This window comes from Bos taurus, chromosome 19 (assembly GCF_002263795.3).
Source record: "Bos taurus isolate L1 Dominette 01449 registration number 42190680 breed Hereford chromosome 19, ARS-UCD2.0, whole genome shotgun sequence".
Classification (NCBI taxonomy): domain Eukaryota; kingdom Metazoa; phylum Chordata; class Mammalia; order Artiodactyla; family Bovidae; genus Bos; species Bos taurus.
Genome location: NC_037346.1, coordinates 53247439 through 53260087, shown reverse-complemented (window position 1 = coordinate 53260087; position 12649 = coordinate 53247439). Strand labels below are relative to the sequence as shown.

At 58.6% G+C, this 12649-nt stretch overlaps 1 protein-coding gene across 16 annotated transcripts in view; it reads right to left on the bottom strand.

Annotated features, from left to right (window-relative positions):
• The window catches only part of RBFOX3 (RNA binding fox-1 homolog 3), a 445251-nt gene that overhangs the window by 78153 nt on the left and 354449 nt on the right, over window positions 1-12649 (bottom strand). For 2 of the 16 annotated variants that reach the window (XM_059877934.1, XM_059877943.1), the window contains exon 1: window positions 9343-9477. In XM_059877934.1, coding sequence (XP_059733917.1) covers window positions 9343-9447 — 105 coding nt within the window. In that variant the 5' untranslated portion in view covers window positions 9448-9477. 16 annotated transcript variants of the gene reach the window in all.

The window sequence follows — 12649 nt, the reverse complement described above, 5'->3', positions numbered from 1 at the left end:
CTCCCCCAGACTCCCCCTGCTCCACGCCGATCCCGACACTGGAGGTTTACGGAGAACATAAGGTCTGTGTTTCTCACTGACTCCCCACACTGCCCATCCGTAGACCAGACTTTGAGCAGCGAGGCCTAGAGCTGACTTTCTGTGATGATGGAAAAGTTCTGGATCTGCCCAGCATGTTAATCACAGCACTCGGGGAGCACAGAGTCCTGGAAACGTGGCCAATCTGAGTGGAGAGGTGCCATATGTGTAAACCCACACCAGATTTCAAAGACTTGGTACAAAAACAAGAATGTAAGCTATCTCATTAAGTGTTTCATATTAATCATATGTGATAGCACAATATTTGGGATATCCTGGGCTAAATAAGGGCTTCCCAGGTGCCCTAGTGGTAAAGAATCTGCTTGCCAATGCAGGAGATGCAGGTTCAATCCCTGGGTTGGGACGATCTCCTGGAGGAGGGCATGGCAACCCATTTCAGTATTCTTGACTGGGGAATCCCATGGACAGAGGAGCCTGGTGGGTTATGGTTCACAGGCTCGCAAAGAGCCAGACATGACTGAAGCGACTGTGCACGCATGCACGGGTTACATAAAATGTATTATTGAGACCCATCTCACCTGTTCCTTTTCAGTTCTTTCAAGTAGCTACTAGAAAATGTAAACTTTCCCACTGGCTGGCACTATATATTTTTATTGGACAGTGCTGCTCTAGAGCTTCTGAGGTAGAGAACCAGTCAGCCTCTGTTGCAGTCCTCTGATGACAGGGAACTTACCACGTCACATAACAACCAGTGCAAAAGCTGCAAGGTGCCAGTTAGAAATGTTCTTTGAGATTTTTCTTTAAAACCACTGCCTGTTCCCACCCTCTGCTCCTGTCCAGGCAGAAAGGGTCTGTTGTCCCTTACATGCCAACCTGCCAACCTCAGCCGAGATCCGGGTTGAGTCCCTACGCACCTTTAACTGAGCCTGCTAATCACCCTTCGCTGAACACACCACGGTTCGACAGTAACTTGCCTCCTACAATACAATTGGGATGGAAAACCCCACCCATTCGTTCTCCATTTCTAACCCCACGTCCAGGTCTGGGCAGCCCTGGCCTGGTCCTGCTTGCTCGCTTACTGATGAGGGAGTGAGGCCCAGAAGGATGGCAGGTCGGGCAGAGCGGCAATCGGACTTGAACATTCCTGACTCTTAATCCAGGCCTTCCCCCAGCATGCCGCCCCCTGCAGCTCGAGTCAGATTAAGTTGCACACTACCCACCTTCTGCGGGGACTGGTTTCCGAGGGCCTCATCTTGGGACCCCCCTTGCATACCTGTCCCAGGCCCTGCATGCACCACACATGGAACCCGAACTGTCCGAGCTCTCTTCCGGCTTCTCAACACACACAACCCCACACGTGCACACACACAACACACAACCCACATGCACACAGTATACAACCTCACTTACACACATGCACTCGATCCCCTTAGCACAGCACAGGCGCAGATGACATCTGTCCAACTGAGACGGCGCCCAGGGAGCCGTGATCCGAGCGCCGGGTTCTCCCAGGGACGGGGACAGCATGAGTCCTGGCAGAGCACAGCCCATGCTCCTGGTTCGGGTTAAGTGCTCGCCGCCCTCTCAGGGGGACCTGCTGCCCCGCCACTTGGCCTCCACCATGTGTCCTTCACGTCCACCTCCACCCATCACCATTCTAACCTGCTTTTCTGTGGACCCAACCCCTCTCCTGGGCACCAGAATGAGAGCTCCATGAGGGCAGGGAGAATGCCCGACCGGGCAACATGCAGGGGCCCCCGGTGCTGCTTCTGGATGGTACTTTGGCTCAACCCTCAGCATCCTGCCATCGGTATCCTGGCTCTGCACACGAGCCACAGAGGCCCCGAGAGGCCAGAGTGCGCTAGGCCAGAGGGCCAGTCGCGGAGGGACCCAGGACGGCCAGTGTGTTCCCCCAGCCATTCCCCCTTCTGGGGTGACGCAGGGGGACCTATGGCCACTCCAAGGCTGGTGTGGGGCACCTCCTCTCAGGGCCACTTGGTGGGGGTGACCCTGGGGGTCTACACAGGACCAGCCCTGCACCGGCTCAGGAAGCGGGACAAAGCAGCCTCCTTCCAGCTCGGGGGTGGGGGGCACTCAGCGGTCAACCCTCTCCTGTGAGTCCCCACTGCGGCCCTGGACAAGCTCCCATGGTCAGACGCGGAGCTGACTCACCACGCCCGGCACACCCGAGCCGCCCGTTGGGGTGATTAAGAGGCTGGATGCCATGGCTGGGTGGGAGACTCCATGCCTGGTGATGGAGCAGGTATCGGCTGGGGGTGGGGGAGAGAGTAGGGGTCTCTGCACCTCTAGAAGTCCTCTGAAGGGGAAGGAAAGATGATGTAAAATCCCAACCGAGAAGCTGGACACAGAAGCCCTGGCCACAAAGGGAAGGCACTGGCTGGTTCCCTTCTCAGACCACCCGGCTGGGCTCTGGACACATCCTAGGAAGCAGAAAAGGAGAGCTGTGTGCTGCTCCTAGAACCAGTTCTCTCTGGTTGAGTGGGACCTGTGAGCCCCAGGAAGCAGAGGACAGGGGGCTCTTATTCTCAACTCTACACCCAGGGCCCACTGCAGAGCCTGGGACAAACAGCTGCTGCATAAATAACTCATGGCTGCTGACCCTCCTCCTCCTCCTCCTCCTCCTCCTCCTTCTCTTTTGACTTCCTAAGCTGCTCAAGGGTCCCTGGGGTGGAAAGACCTTGCCTGCCCTCCTGGGGCTCCTGACTGCTCAGAGGCTGCAGACTTGTCTCTGTGGTAGCTGGTGGGTACTTCGCTGTGGCAGGTGGGCTGGCCCCAGAGCCACCCATGGGCTCCCCGAAGCAGCCGAGGCTTCCCGCCCAAGTCCAAGTCCCAGCCCCACCCAGTCTCCTTCCAGAACTGGATTCACTCCCCTGGGGACCCTGGACATGAAGGACCACAACCAGCAGTGATGGTGATGCAAAAGGCTGGAGTCAGTCCCGTGGTCCCAAGGAAATGCAATGTGTAACGCATGCACAGCCCCGGACAGAACCATGTAACAGTCTGGCTGATAGGTTGACAGGTCATGGAGGGCGCTGGCCAGAGTCTAGGGGAGGAGTCTAGGGGAGGACTCCCAGGCTGGAGTCCCTGGGAGGAAGGCAGGGGCGAAGGGGAAAATGGCGCAAGTGGATACGGGAGAGGTGAGAACACAGGCTGGGGGGAATGGGAGAAGAGGGCCGCAGAGCCCCAGCAGCAGGGAATATTCTAGGGGCAGTCGCTGACCCGAAGGTGGAGGGAAAGGCTGACGGCTGGAGGAGGCACAGAAAGAGGTGTTGAAGAAGAGGCGTGAGGAGGGTCAGCAATGTGCAGCCTCGCTGGGGTCCCCAGGGGTCCCGGGTGGCCACCAAGGCCCCTCTGCAGGCCAGCAGTGTACTGCTGCCTCAGGGACCCGGAGGGGACTTGGCACTGGTCACAGACAAGCCCCCAGCTGCCGACCTCCCTCCTGACACCCGCCCTCCTGTGAGGGACCACTGTCTTTGGCCCGGGTTCGAGTTGGGTGGCAAGTGCCGCCCCAGAGCTGGCTTGAGGTCCTGCCAGCCTCCCTCTTCCCGCCCCAGGAACCTGATACTCTGCTCTGAGCTGCCTGCGGGTGACCGTCCCCAGGACCGAGGACAGGAGACGGAGGGCACTTGGGCTGGGACCTCAGCTTCGCCTCCTCCATGGGTGGTGGCATTCCATGACCCCCCAAGTTGTGGGGCTCAGTGCCTGCCCGCTGGTCTGGTGGGCTGTGGGCATCTGGCCGTGCCAGGGGGAGAGGAGAGGCTGCAAGCGAGGTCTGCTGGGCTGCAGTATTCTTCCCTGCCCTCTGCCGACCTCCCAGCATGCCAACTGGCTGTTGGCCTCGCCCATGCCTGCCAGCCCTGCTCCTCTGCCCTGGGAAAACCTGTCCCCAACCCCATGCACCTCGCCTCTGGGCAGGGAGGCCCCAGAGCAGAGTTGGGGGTCTGAGGCCACTCAGCTCTGCCCAGTCTTCACACACTGCTGGGTCTGACCCTCCTACCCGAGGTGGCCCTCCATCCATGCCCAGGGCTGGACCCCCCTCAGCCACCACTCCTTGCCACGCTCATTGCCTGTGCAGCCAGACATAGCTTGCTCCATGCTCTTCAGAGAAACCCACTCACCCCAAGGAGCAAGATACAACAGGCCAGGCCCCTCAGGTTTCAGAGGCAGGCTGCTTCCATGTTCCCCAACTCAAGACTGCAGCTGCCTTACTTCTCCTTTGCACACGGCGAGGAAAGCGGCTGGAGGGTGGGGGCAGCTTGCTCCTCACCAGTGTGTGATTTCTGGGGTCCGTCTGCCTGAGCTAGAATCCGGGCTCTGCTCCTCAGGGGCTTTACAAGTTAACTATTACCTAACCTCTCCGTGGGCTTCCCAGAGGGCTCAGTGGTAACGAATCTGCCTGCCAATGCAGGAGACCTGAGTTCGATCCCTGGGTCAGCAAGGGATTCCCTTCCTGGAGAATGGAATGGCAAGCCACTCCAGTACTCTTGCCTGGAGAATCCCATGGACAGAGGAGCCTGGTGGGCTACAGTCCATGGGGTCGCAAGAGAGTCGGACATGACTGAGCGACTAAATAGCAACAATAAAAACCTCTGCGCACCTCAGTTTCAACTATAAGACGTACACATACACTCAGTGGATTCAGGAACAAACATGCGCTGCCGAAGAGCAAAAACTGGCGAAGAACCCACAGCAATAACTGAGTTACTTGAGCAATCAAACGATGCCAGAGTAAGCTGGTTTCCCCCTAAGGTTGGATGGTTCAAGGCACAGGCACCTAGAACAGAGCCATCCACAAGGATTCCCTGGGGCAGGGCAGGGCGGGGTGGGGTGTGGGGGCCCCTTGACCAGTTGGCTTAGTTTTAGAATGAGTGTCATGAGACCTCGACTACTGGTCTGATGAAGTTCTCCAGTTCATGGGATAATTTTTAGGATATGGCAGCTCTGGCCACCAGTACAGACCTCAATAGCCCGTACTTCTTAAGATGCAGGTGGAAAGTTGCTGTTCCGTGCCTGTTCCTGTCCTCTGGCTGGGGAGTACTCACAGGTATGTTATGTTACCACAAACAAGCGTGTCTCAGATGGGGTCCTTGGAATTGCACCGTGGTGATGTGCCAGCAGCCTGGAAACAGAGACGAGATGCCCAGGCGTGCACAGAAGGTGCTGCCTTTGCTACGGCAATTAATCCTCAGTAAAAATTCTGGTGACTAGCAGCGCTGCTACCCCAAAGATAATGATTCTTAATAAGAACAGAGCTTCCTAACCAACCTCAAAACAGACCCTAGAATTCCCGGGCCTCCCCGAGGGGCCTTCGGGTTCCACCCCCCAAGGGAATGCTTTTTCGACCAACTCCAAGAAGCAATCTGTCTTCCATCAAGAGGCTGGATGGACACACCACGTCCTCTGAGGAAACTTCCGCTGACCAGCAATGTTCACGCCAACGGCTACCAAAGCTCTCTGTGATTTCACCTTGATTAAGAACGTAAAGACGACAAGATGGGCACAATTCTAAACACAGCCCCTCAGGAAGACCCCAGGTGCTCAACTCTCCAGGGTCTGGTCCCTCTCTGACCTGCCAGCAACCTGCCAAATACAGTTTCTGCCTCTCTGTCACCAAAGCTCTTTTTTAGAAAACTTAAGGCACTTAACATCTCTCTCTCTCCCTGAGTGATTCCCCGGCTTCCCAATTGGATGTAGTGATAATACTCTCTTTCTTAGGACACTACAGCTTAGTAATAAGTGATTATCGTGACAAAAATTCCCATTCTGTGGGTTTGGGGGTTTTTCTTCCCACTGTCTATAACTTTCTTCTACTGGAACCCAGACTAGCACCCCCCTCCAACCCCCATGGGGAGACTTGCTGACATTCCGGATTTCCAGATGAGGTCCTTTTTGCTCTGAAAGATGCTAAGTAGCAGTCCCACCTTCGCTGGCAGCAATGTACCAGAACAACGGTCTCTCTGTGTCCCATCCCTGGATCCTCATTAGGGACCGGATGTGGGGGACTATAGCCCTGGGCTTTGGACGAGCCAGGGCCCCCAGGTAGCAGGGTGAGAAACCTGGCTTTGTGGGGGCACAACCTGAGAGAGGCTGAGGCCACTCGGGTGAGCTCTGATGGGATACTGGAGCCCAAACCAGCTGACTTGCTCCTGGTGCTGGGTGACCTGAAGTCCTGCCTTGAACTGTTAGAATTCTGAAAAATACCAGCACAGCCGAGAGACTGAGAGGAGGGATGCCTGACAACAAGCTCCTCGAATTAATTATAGAGCCGCTGCGTCTCAGAGGGGACCCGGCCCCGTGCTCTGCACACTCGGGGTACAGCCCATGCTGTGAGGAAAGGTTGATGCTTTAATAGAAGAGAGAACAGAATTCTCCTGGTGGAGGTTTTATTTTCGAATTTCCAGTTCGAAAGACTCTATGTTTCAGAAGCTTGCCTGTTTAAACGCGCATCTTAATGCGCCGAAAACTACGTCTCTTGTCTTGCTTGATTTCACGTCTTTTGCTCCTGTTATCAAACGTGTGTTGAGATTGAATACACAGCCTGCATATGGCACCAAGGCTCACTCATGCGGAAGCCCTGCAAGCCCTCGGCGGGATCTTGCAGGGGAGGCAAGCTCCTGGCCAGGGCCACCCTGAGCCCCTCCTCCTCCCAGGACCGCCACGTTCAGGGGACGCGGGAGGCCGTCTCACTTCAAAGGGGGTTTGGAACGTGTGGGGTCTTGGACTGAACACTATTATTCGTTTGCTGCTGGTCCTGGGCCACCAGAGCTGCCTGTGCTCCTATAAAAGTGTGTCCCCACAAACAGCCAGGAAATGGCTGCGTTCTAGATCTTTCCCAGTCCACTGAGACACACGACCATCTCCTGTAGAACAGCTGTGAAGGAAACTGGGTGCTTCATAGCTTGGCCCAACATGCACACTCTGGCTTTCCCACAAACAATTCTACTCATGGCCGATGCCCACGTGGGATGTGTCTGTCTCATCTGCAGTCTTTTTGCCGTCCCCCCCACCCCTACAGAAAGCTCCAAATGCTACCAGCGGGGGACACATCTACTCACCGCTGGAGGAAGGGAGTGCCTTGGCCTCTGGCCATTTTGGTGCATTTACCCCAACTATGAGCACTGTTCTGACTTCATCAAGACGACACAAAACGTTTGTCTGGCATTTTTTGGAAGCATGCCGCTACTTCATCTTAAGTTGACCTCCCATTCAGCCTGGGAGGGACGGTCTTTTGCCCTCTGTCTCAGAGGAAGAGCCTGAGGTTCAGAGAGGAGAAGTGACTTGCCTAACACAGCCAATAAGCTGTGGACTGGTCTCCATTTCTACATTTTACTCATGGAAGCCTTTTCCTGAAGCCCAGAGCACGCCTGTCAGGGGTCCTGGGGGTGAGGCAGATCCCGGATACTTGGAATGGTCGGTCCCATGACCACCTGGGACTGTTTCAGAAATGCAGATCCACAGGCTCCACCTCAGAGATCCCCAGAGGACTCCTGCGCTCATGGAAGTTTAGGAGGCAATGGGAGACGGACCTGCGGGGTGGACCCTCGAGGTCGCACCCTGATCATCTGTGACTCAGTGACGATGGGGAATTTTGGGAATCGGCCCCGGCCTGGGCTTGGATGCCCGCGGCCTGTGGGTATGGGGGCCCTCTTAGCAGCTCTTGTTGCCACTGGGCTGTGTCCAGGACTGCTCAGACATCACAGGTGGTCCTAGGGAGGGTGAGACCAAGGACCAAAGGCTCTGGGTCGCAGGCCGCTTCCGGCCGCCCTCTGCTCCAGATCTGTAGTCAGTCCCCTATCCCTTCCTTTGCAGTTGCTGACATTTGGCAATTCCTTCTGCGTGAATACTAGTGAGGGGCCAACCCAAGCACCCAGCAGCCTCAGGACACAGCCAAGGACCCCATCTTTCTCTACTGTGTCCCCAGCTCAGGCTGGGTCACCTCCGATGGCTCTTTCTTGGCCCCCTGGAGAGCCCACAGGGGTACCAAAGAACAAGAACCCACCATCCAAAGGCCCGCTCCACCTGGACCTCTCTGTGTCTCCAAGAAACATACACTTCTGCCATCCTCCCTTCAAACACACCCCTGGGAGAGGTGGTGGAGCCACACAGTCACTTAGGCCTGGCCTGACTCTGACCATCAGCCTTGGGGTGACATCCTCTGCCCTCTGCCTCCCATCTCTACATCCGGCCCAGGGTACAGACCTGGTCCTATGGGAGCCCTCTCTCTGGGTCAGGCAGGCCCTAGGATGGTCGGCCTGAAGCTCCCTTGGCTTCACCATCTTTCCCCTTCAAGCCCCAGGCCTCCCCAAGCAGTCACCTCGACCCTGCAGGCCCAAGCAGAGGGTGAGGGTCCTTAAGATAAAGAAGGCAGCCTCACAGCATCCCGGAGTGGGGGGTGGGGCGGGGAGGGCAGGTCGGAAGGTGTGGGCAGCTAGGGCGGGTTAGGCAGGGTACTGCAGCCCCCAGCTGGCTCTGGCCAAGCTGGCACCAGGAACTGCAGCCCTGAGAGACCAAAGGGGCTGGAGGAGGCGAGGGAGTCCCCTGCTCTGTCCCCAGTACAATGTCCCCACTGATTCCGCACTGGGTGGGATCATAGGACTCCCGCCCCCCATACCACGGCCCAGCAGGCAGCCGGCAGCTTATGTCCTGTGCGCACCTCCCCGTGGATCGTCCTGGGGATTTGGGGGCTCAGAGTCCCTTGGTTTCCAGCACCCCCCTCGCCAGCCCGAGCTTCCTGCGCAGCCCCGCAGATTGCAAAAGTCTGGCCCAGCCCCCTCCCCGGTTGGAGCTCCAGGGGCCTCCCTAACCAGCCCCACCAGGCGGGTGGCCCGCCTCCCCCGAGGCCCGGCGCGCAGTCCCCGCTGCAGCAGAGCTCCGCGCCCCCATCGTCGCCTCTGCGCGGCCCCCTGGCATTGCCGACCCGACAGAGAGGGGCCCTGCGGCCCGGCGCGAAGTTCCCCAAAGTGACCAGGGTGCCGAGAACCCCTGCCCCCTCCCCGCCCCTCCGGCTTCCCCCGAGACTCCGCCCGCCGCCCCCTCCCGTGCCTTCGGAAAAGTTGCGAGCGACGCCCCAAACTCCAGCCCCCGGCCCCGCGCCGCGCGCGCCCCAGGTGCCCCCGCGCTCGGCCGCCGCGCAGGGGCGCAGTTCCCCCCACCCGGCCCCGGCGCCATGACGCGGGGAGCGCAGCGGGGCCCCGGCGGCGGCGGCGCGGAGGCGGCCGAGTGCGGGTGTGGGCGGCGGCGCGGGGCGCACGTGCGCCGGGCGAGGGGCCGGGGGCCGCTTACCTGTTGGAGGTAGAGGAAGGCGGGCGGGCAGGGCACGGAGTGCGGGAGCATGCTGCCGGAGTTGGACAGCAGGAGGCAGCCCGAGTTCGCCATGGAGCACAGCATGGGGCGGCTGGGGGGCGCCCGGCGGCCGAGGAAGCTCTGCGCTCGCTGCGCGGCTCGCACCCTCCGCGCGTCCCTCGGTGTGTGCGCGCGCCCTGCCTCCCGGGCGCCCTCTCGGTCTCCTCCTCCTCTTCCTCCTCCGGCCCTCCCCTCCCCCTCGTGGCGCTCTTTAAGAGGGAGGCATGGAAGGAAAGCGGCGCGCCTCTGCCCAGTGCTCCCCTGCCCGGGCGGGGACGCTGGAGGGAGAGCGCGCGCGAGAAGATGGCAAGGGAGGCTCTATGCGCGAGAGAATGGCTGAGGGGGAGCCGGGGAGAGGGAGTCCGTCACTTTGGAGCCACCGGAGCCCTGTCTGCAAAGAGTGGTGCGTGTGCGTGTGTGAGTGTGCGCGTGTGCGCGCGTGTGTAGCGGTGGGAGGGGGAGTCCCTGGCGTACTCCAACATCAAACAGCCCCGCGCGGAGGGAAGAGAATCCGGAACGACGGCACAACCGCTGATCGCACACTTAACCCCTCGCCCGCTGGCGCCCGCGCGGCCAGCCCTCGCACCCTCCCACGGGTCTCTCCGCTCCCCTCCTCCTCCTCCCCGCGTCCAACGGCCACTGCCGGCTTTGGGGTCTGGAATCTCCTTTTGCCCCCTGCTCTGTCCACCGGCCGCTGCGGAGAGCAGGAGCCGCTCTGCCGGCTCTGCGGCCCGACCGGAAGGCGCTTGGTCCTGCTTGGCGTTTGGAGAAGCGCCTCTTCTAAGGGAGGCCGGCTCAGTGGCGGGGATGTCGGTGATGTAATGAGGGCATCTACGCAGAGGCTTCCTCGCTGGAGAAGCGTCTCCCGCTGCCCGGGGCTTGGAAACCCGACTGGAGCCCCTGGGAGCCTCTCCCACCCTCCCGCTGGCCCTCGGAGCCCGTTTATACCCCAGCCCTGCCCCAGACACATGGCCTTGTGGACACTAATTTCACCGGGGAGGGCGGCAAGGGGCAGTGGCTACAGCCGCAGCCTCCCCTCCCCGTATCCAAACACGCTGGACTTGGTGTGCGCACATCAATGGAGCCTGAGTGCACAATCAGATCCCTGACCCCAGTCCTCGCCTGGCAGAAGTCTTGACTGTGCCCTGCACCGTGACAGGTGTGTGTGTGTGTACACATGTGCATAAATCTGCAGCTTCACCATCCACACACGCACACACACGGGCCTGCCATGTGTCCACACTTGCCAGATGCCCCCTGACCAAGCCCAGTTTACCAGGACAAGCCACAGGTGAGCGTGGCTGTGAGAGGGACAGCCTGCCCCTCACCACTGTTGGAGGCAGAGACAGCAGGGCCCATACCCAGCCTCTTGCTCCCACTTATGTGTACTTCCTCCGGGCAAGGGGCAAATCCCAGAGACCTAGTACCGATTCTGGACTCACCAGTCCTGTCTAAAGACACCTGAGATTCCTGTGCTCTTACTGTTGTGGAGCAAGCCCTACTCTGGAGGGAAGCAGGGCTGGGACTGCCTGGCAGTGGGAAGACCCACTCACTGGCTTGGGAGTCCAGTGGAGGCACTTGCTGTGTGATCTTAGGAAATTTGCTTGTCCTCTTTGGGCTTTGATTTCTCCCAGCCTGAAAGGTTGCTTGGCTGATGTCTGAGACTTAACACTTGCTGCAGAATGTGTCCATGAGGGCCATTTAGGAAGAAGCAGCAAGGAGGGGCTGTCGGGGGGATACTGAGGCTGGGCTCCCTCCAAGCCATTTGGGAAGAAGCTCAGCTTGAACACATCTGGCAGGGGTGTGCCCCTTGGATGCCCTTCTCTGGGGCACCCCATGTCCCTTGAATGAAACACTTCCTGTTCTTCCTCCTCTAGGAAGGAAAAGGCCGGACCACATCTGGCAGGGAGGCAGACAGAAGGGTTGAGAGTCAAAGGAGAGGTAGTGGTGGGAGAGCTGACCATCATGTTGGGTAGCCGTCTTTGCCTGGCCTTTCTTTTGGGGAATCCATCACTGGGCTGATCCCAGAGGTGGCGCTGGCACAGAATGGGGATGGGGGCTATGGACTTGCAGAGACCACCCCTGCCTTCAGGCTGGACAGGTTATTAACTTAGCACCCCAGAAGAGGCACCCCTCCAGCATAGGACAGAGACAGGGTGGTGTGCTGAGGCCTGGGGCACCCAACTGGGTAGAGCGTTTGCCAGCAGAGACCTTGCTCTTCTGTGGCGGGTGGCCTCCCAGGGTGGCGCTGGTCATAGAGCCCGGGCAGCCCTGAAGACTGCCTGCCTCCCAAGTCATGCTGCTCTGTCCTCTTGTTTCAGAAGCCTTCCCCTTCCTCTGTCCTCTTCTGGCACCTCCAGTTGTTACACAGGAATTTGGGGCAGCCATGTGGCATTCACCCTCAGCCCTGGACTCCATGTCCACCCTGGCCATTACCCATTCACTTGCCAACTCAGTGTTGTTACAGAGTAGCTACTGAGATCAACACTTTATCCTTCCCATAAGAGAACTTGGGAGTGTATCCTAAACAGTGCCAAAGCACAGGAGACAGACACCCTCTGAGTGGACTCTTATGCCTTTACTTATTATGAATCTGCTGTGTGCAGACACTGCAGCAGTTTCTGGAGCTGTAGAAATAAAGTTCTCCGTGCTGGAAGAGAACACGTCTTCTCATAGGGAAACCAAGCCAGCAAACCAAGACAGCAGCCTCCTGTACCGAGAGCTATGAAAGCAGAGGATAGTGGGGCTCTGATCTGGGTGAGCTTAGATGTGGGGTGTGGTCAGGGAAGCTTTCCTGGAGGGACTCCTGAGCTCAGTTATTGGCCCAGAGAAAACGGGTGGTGACTAAAGTGCCAGCCTCGGGAGCAGTATTGCTTCCAGCAGCCTCATACCAGCTCATCAGTGAGCATCTCGGCCCAGGCACCTGCCTTCCAGCCTCACCTCCAGAGGGTGTCAGGCCCAGGGAACGTGTCTGAACACCTGCCTCCATCAGCCACCTAATCACACCGGGGCTCCAGCCAGAGTGAGAACAGCAAAACAGAACTGAAAGAAAAGCTCCAGAAAAAGGACCTGAACAACGTGTATGTCTGGCTCATGTCTCAGGATGGGGCTGTGTACCCACGGCCTCCTGCGCTATTTCCTGAACTTACGACTTTCACTACAGCCAATTACTAAACGGCAAATTGAAGAGGCCTCAGTTCACCAGGGTGTGCCTTTTGGGGGACATTAGGCCATGGAAGAGCTGAAC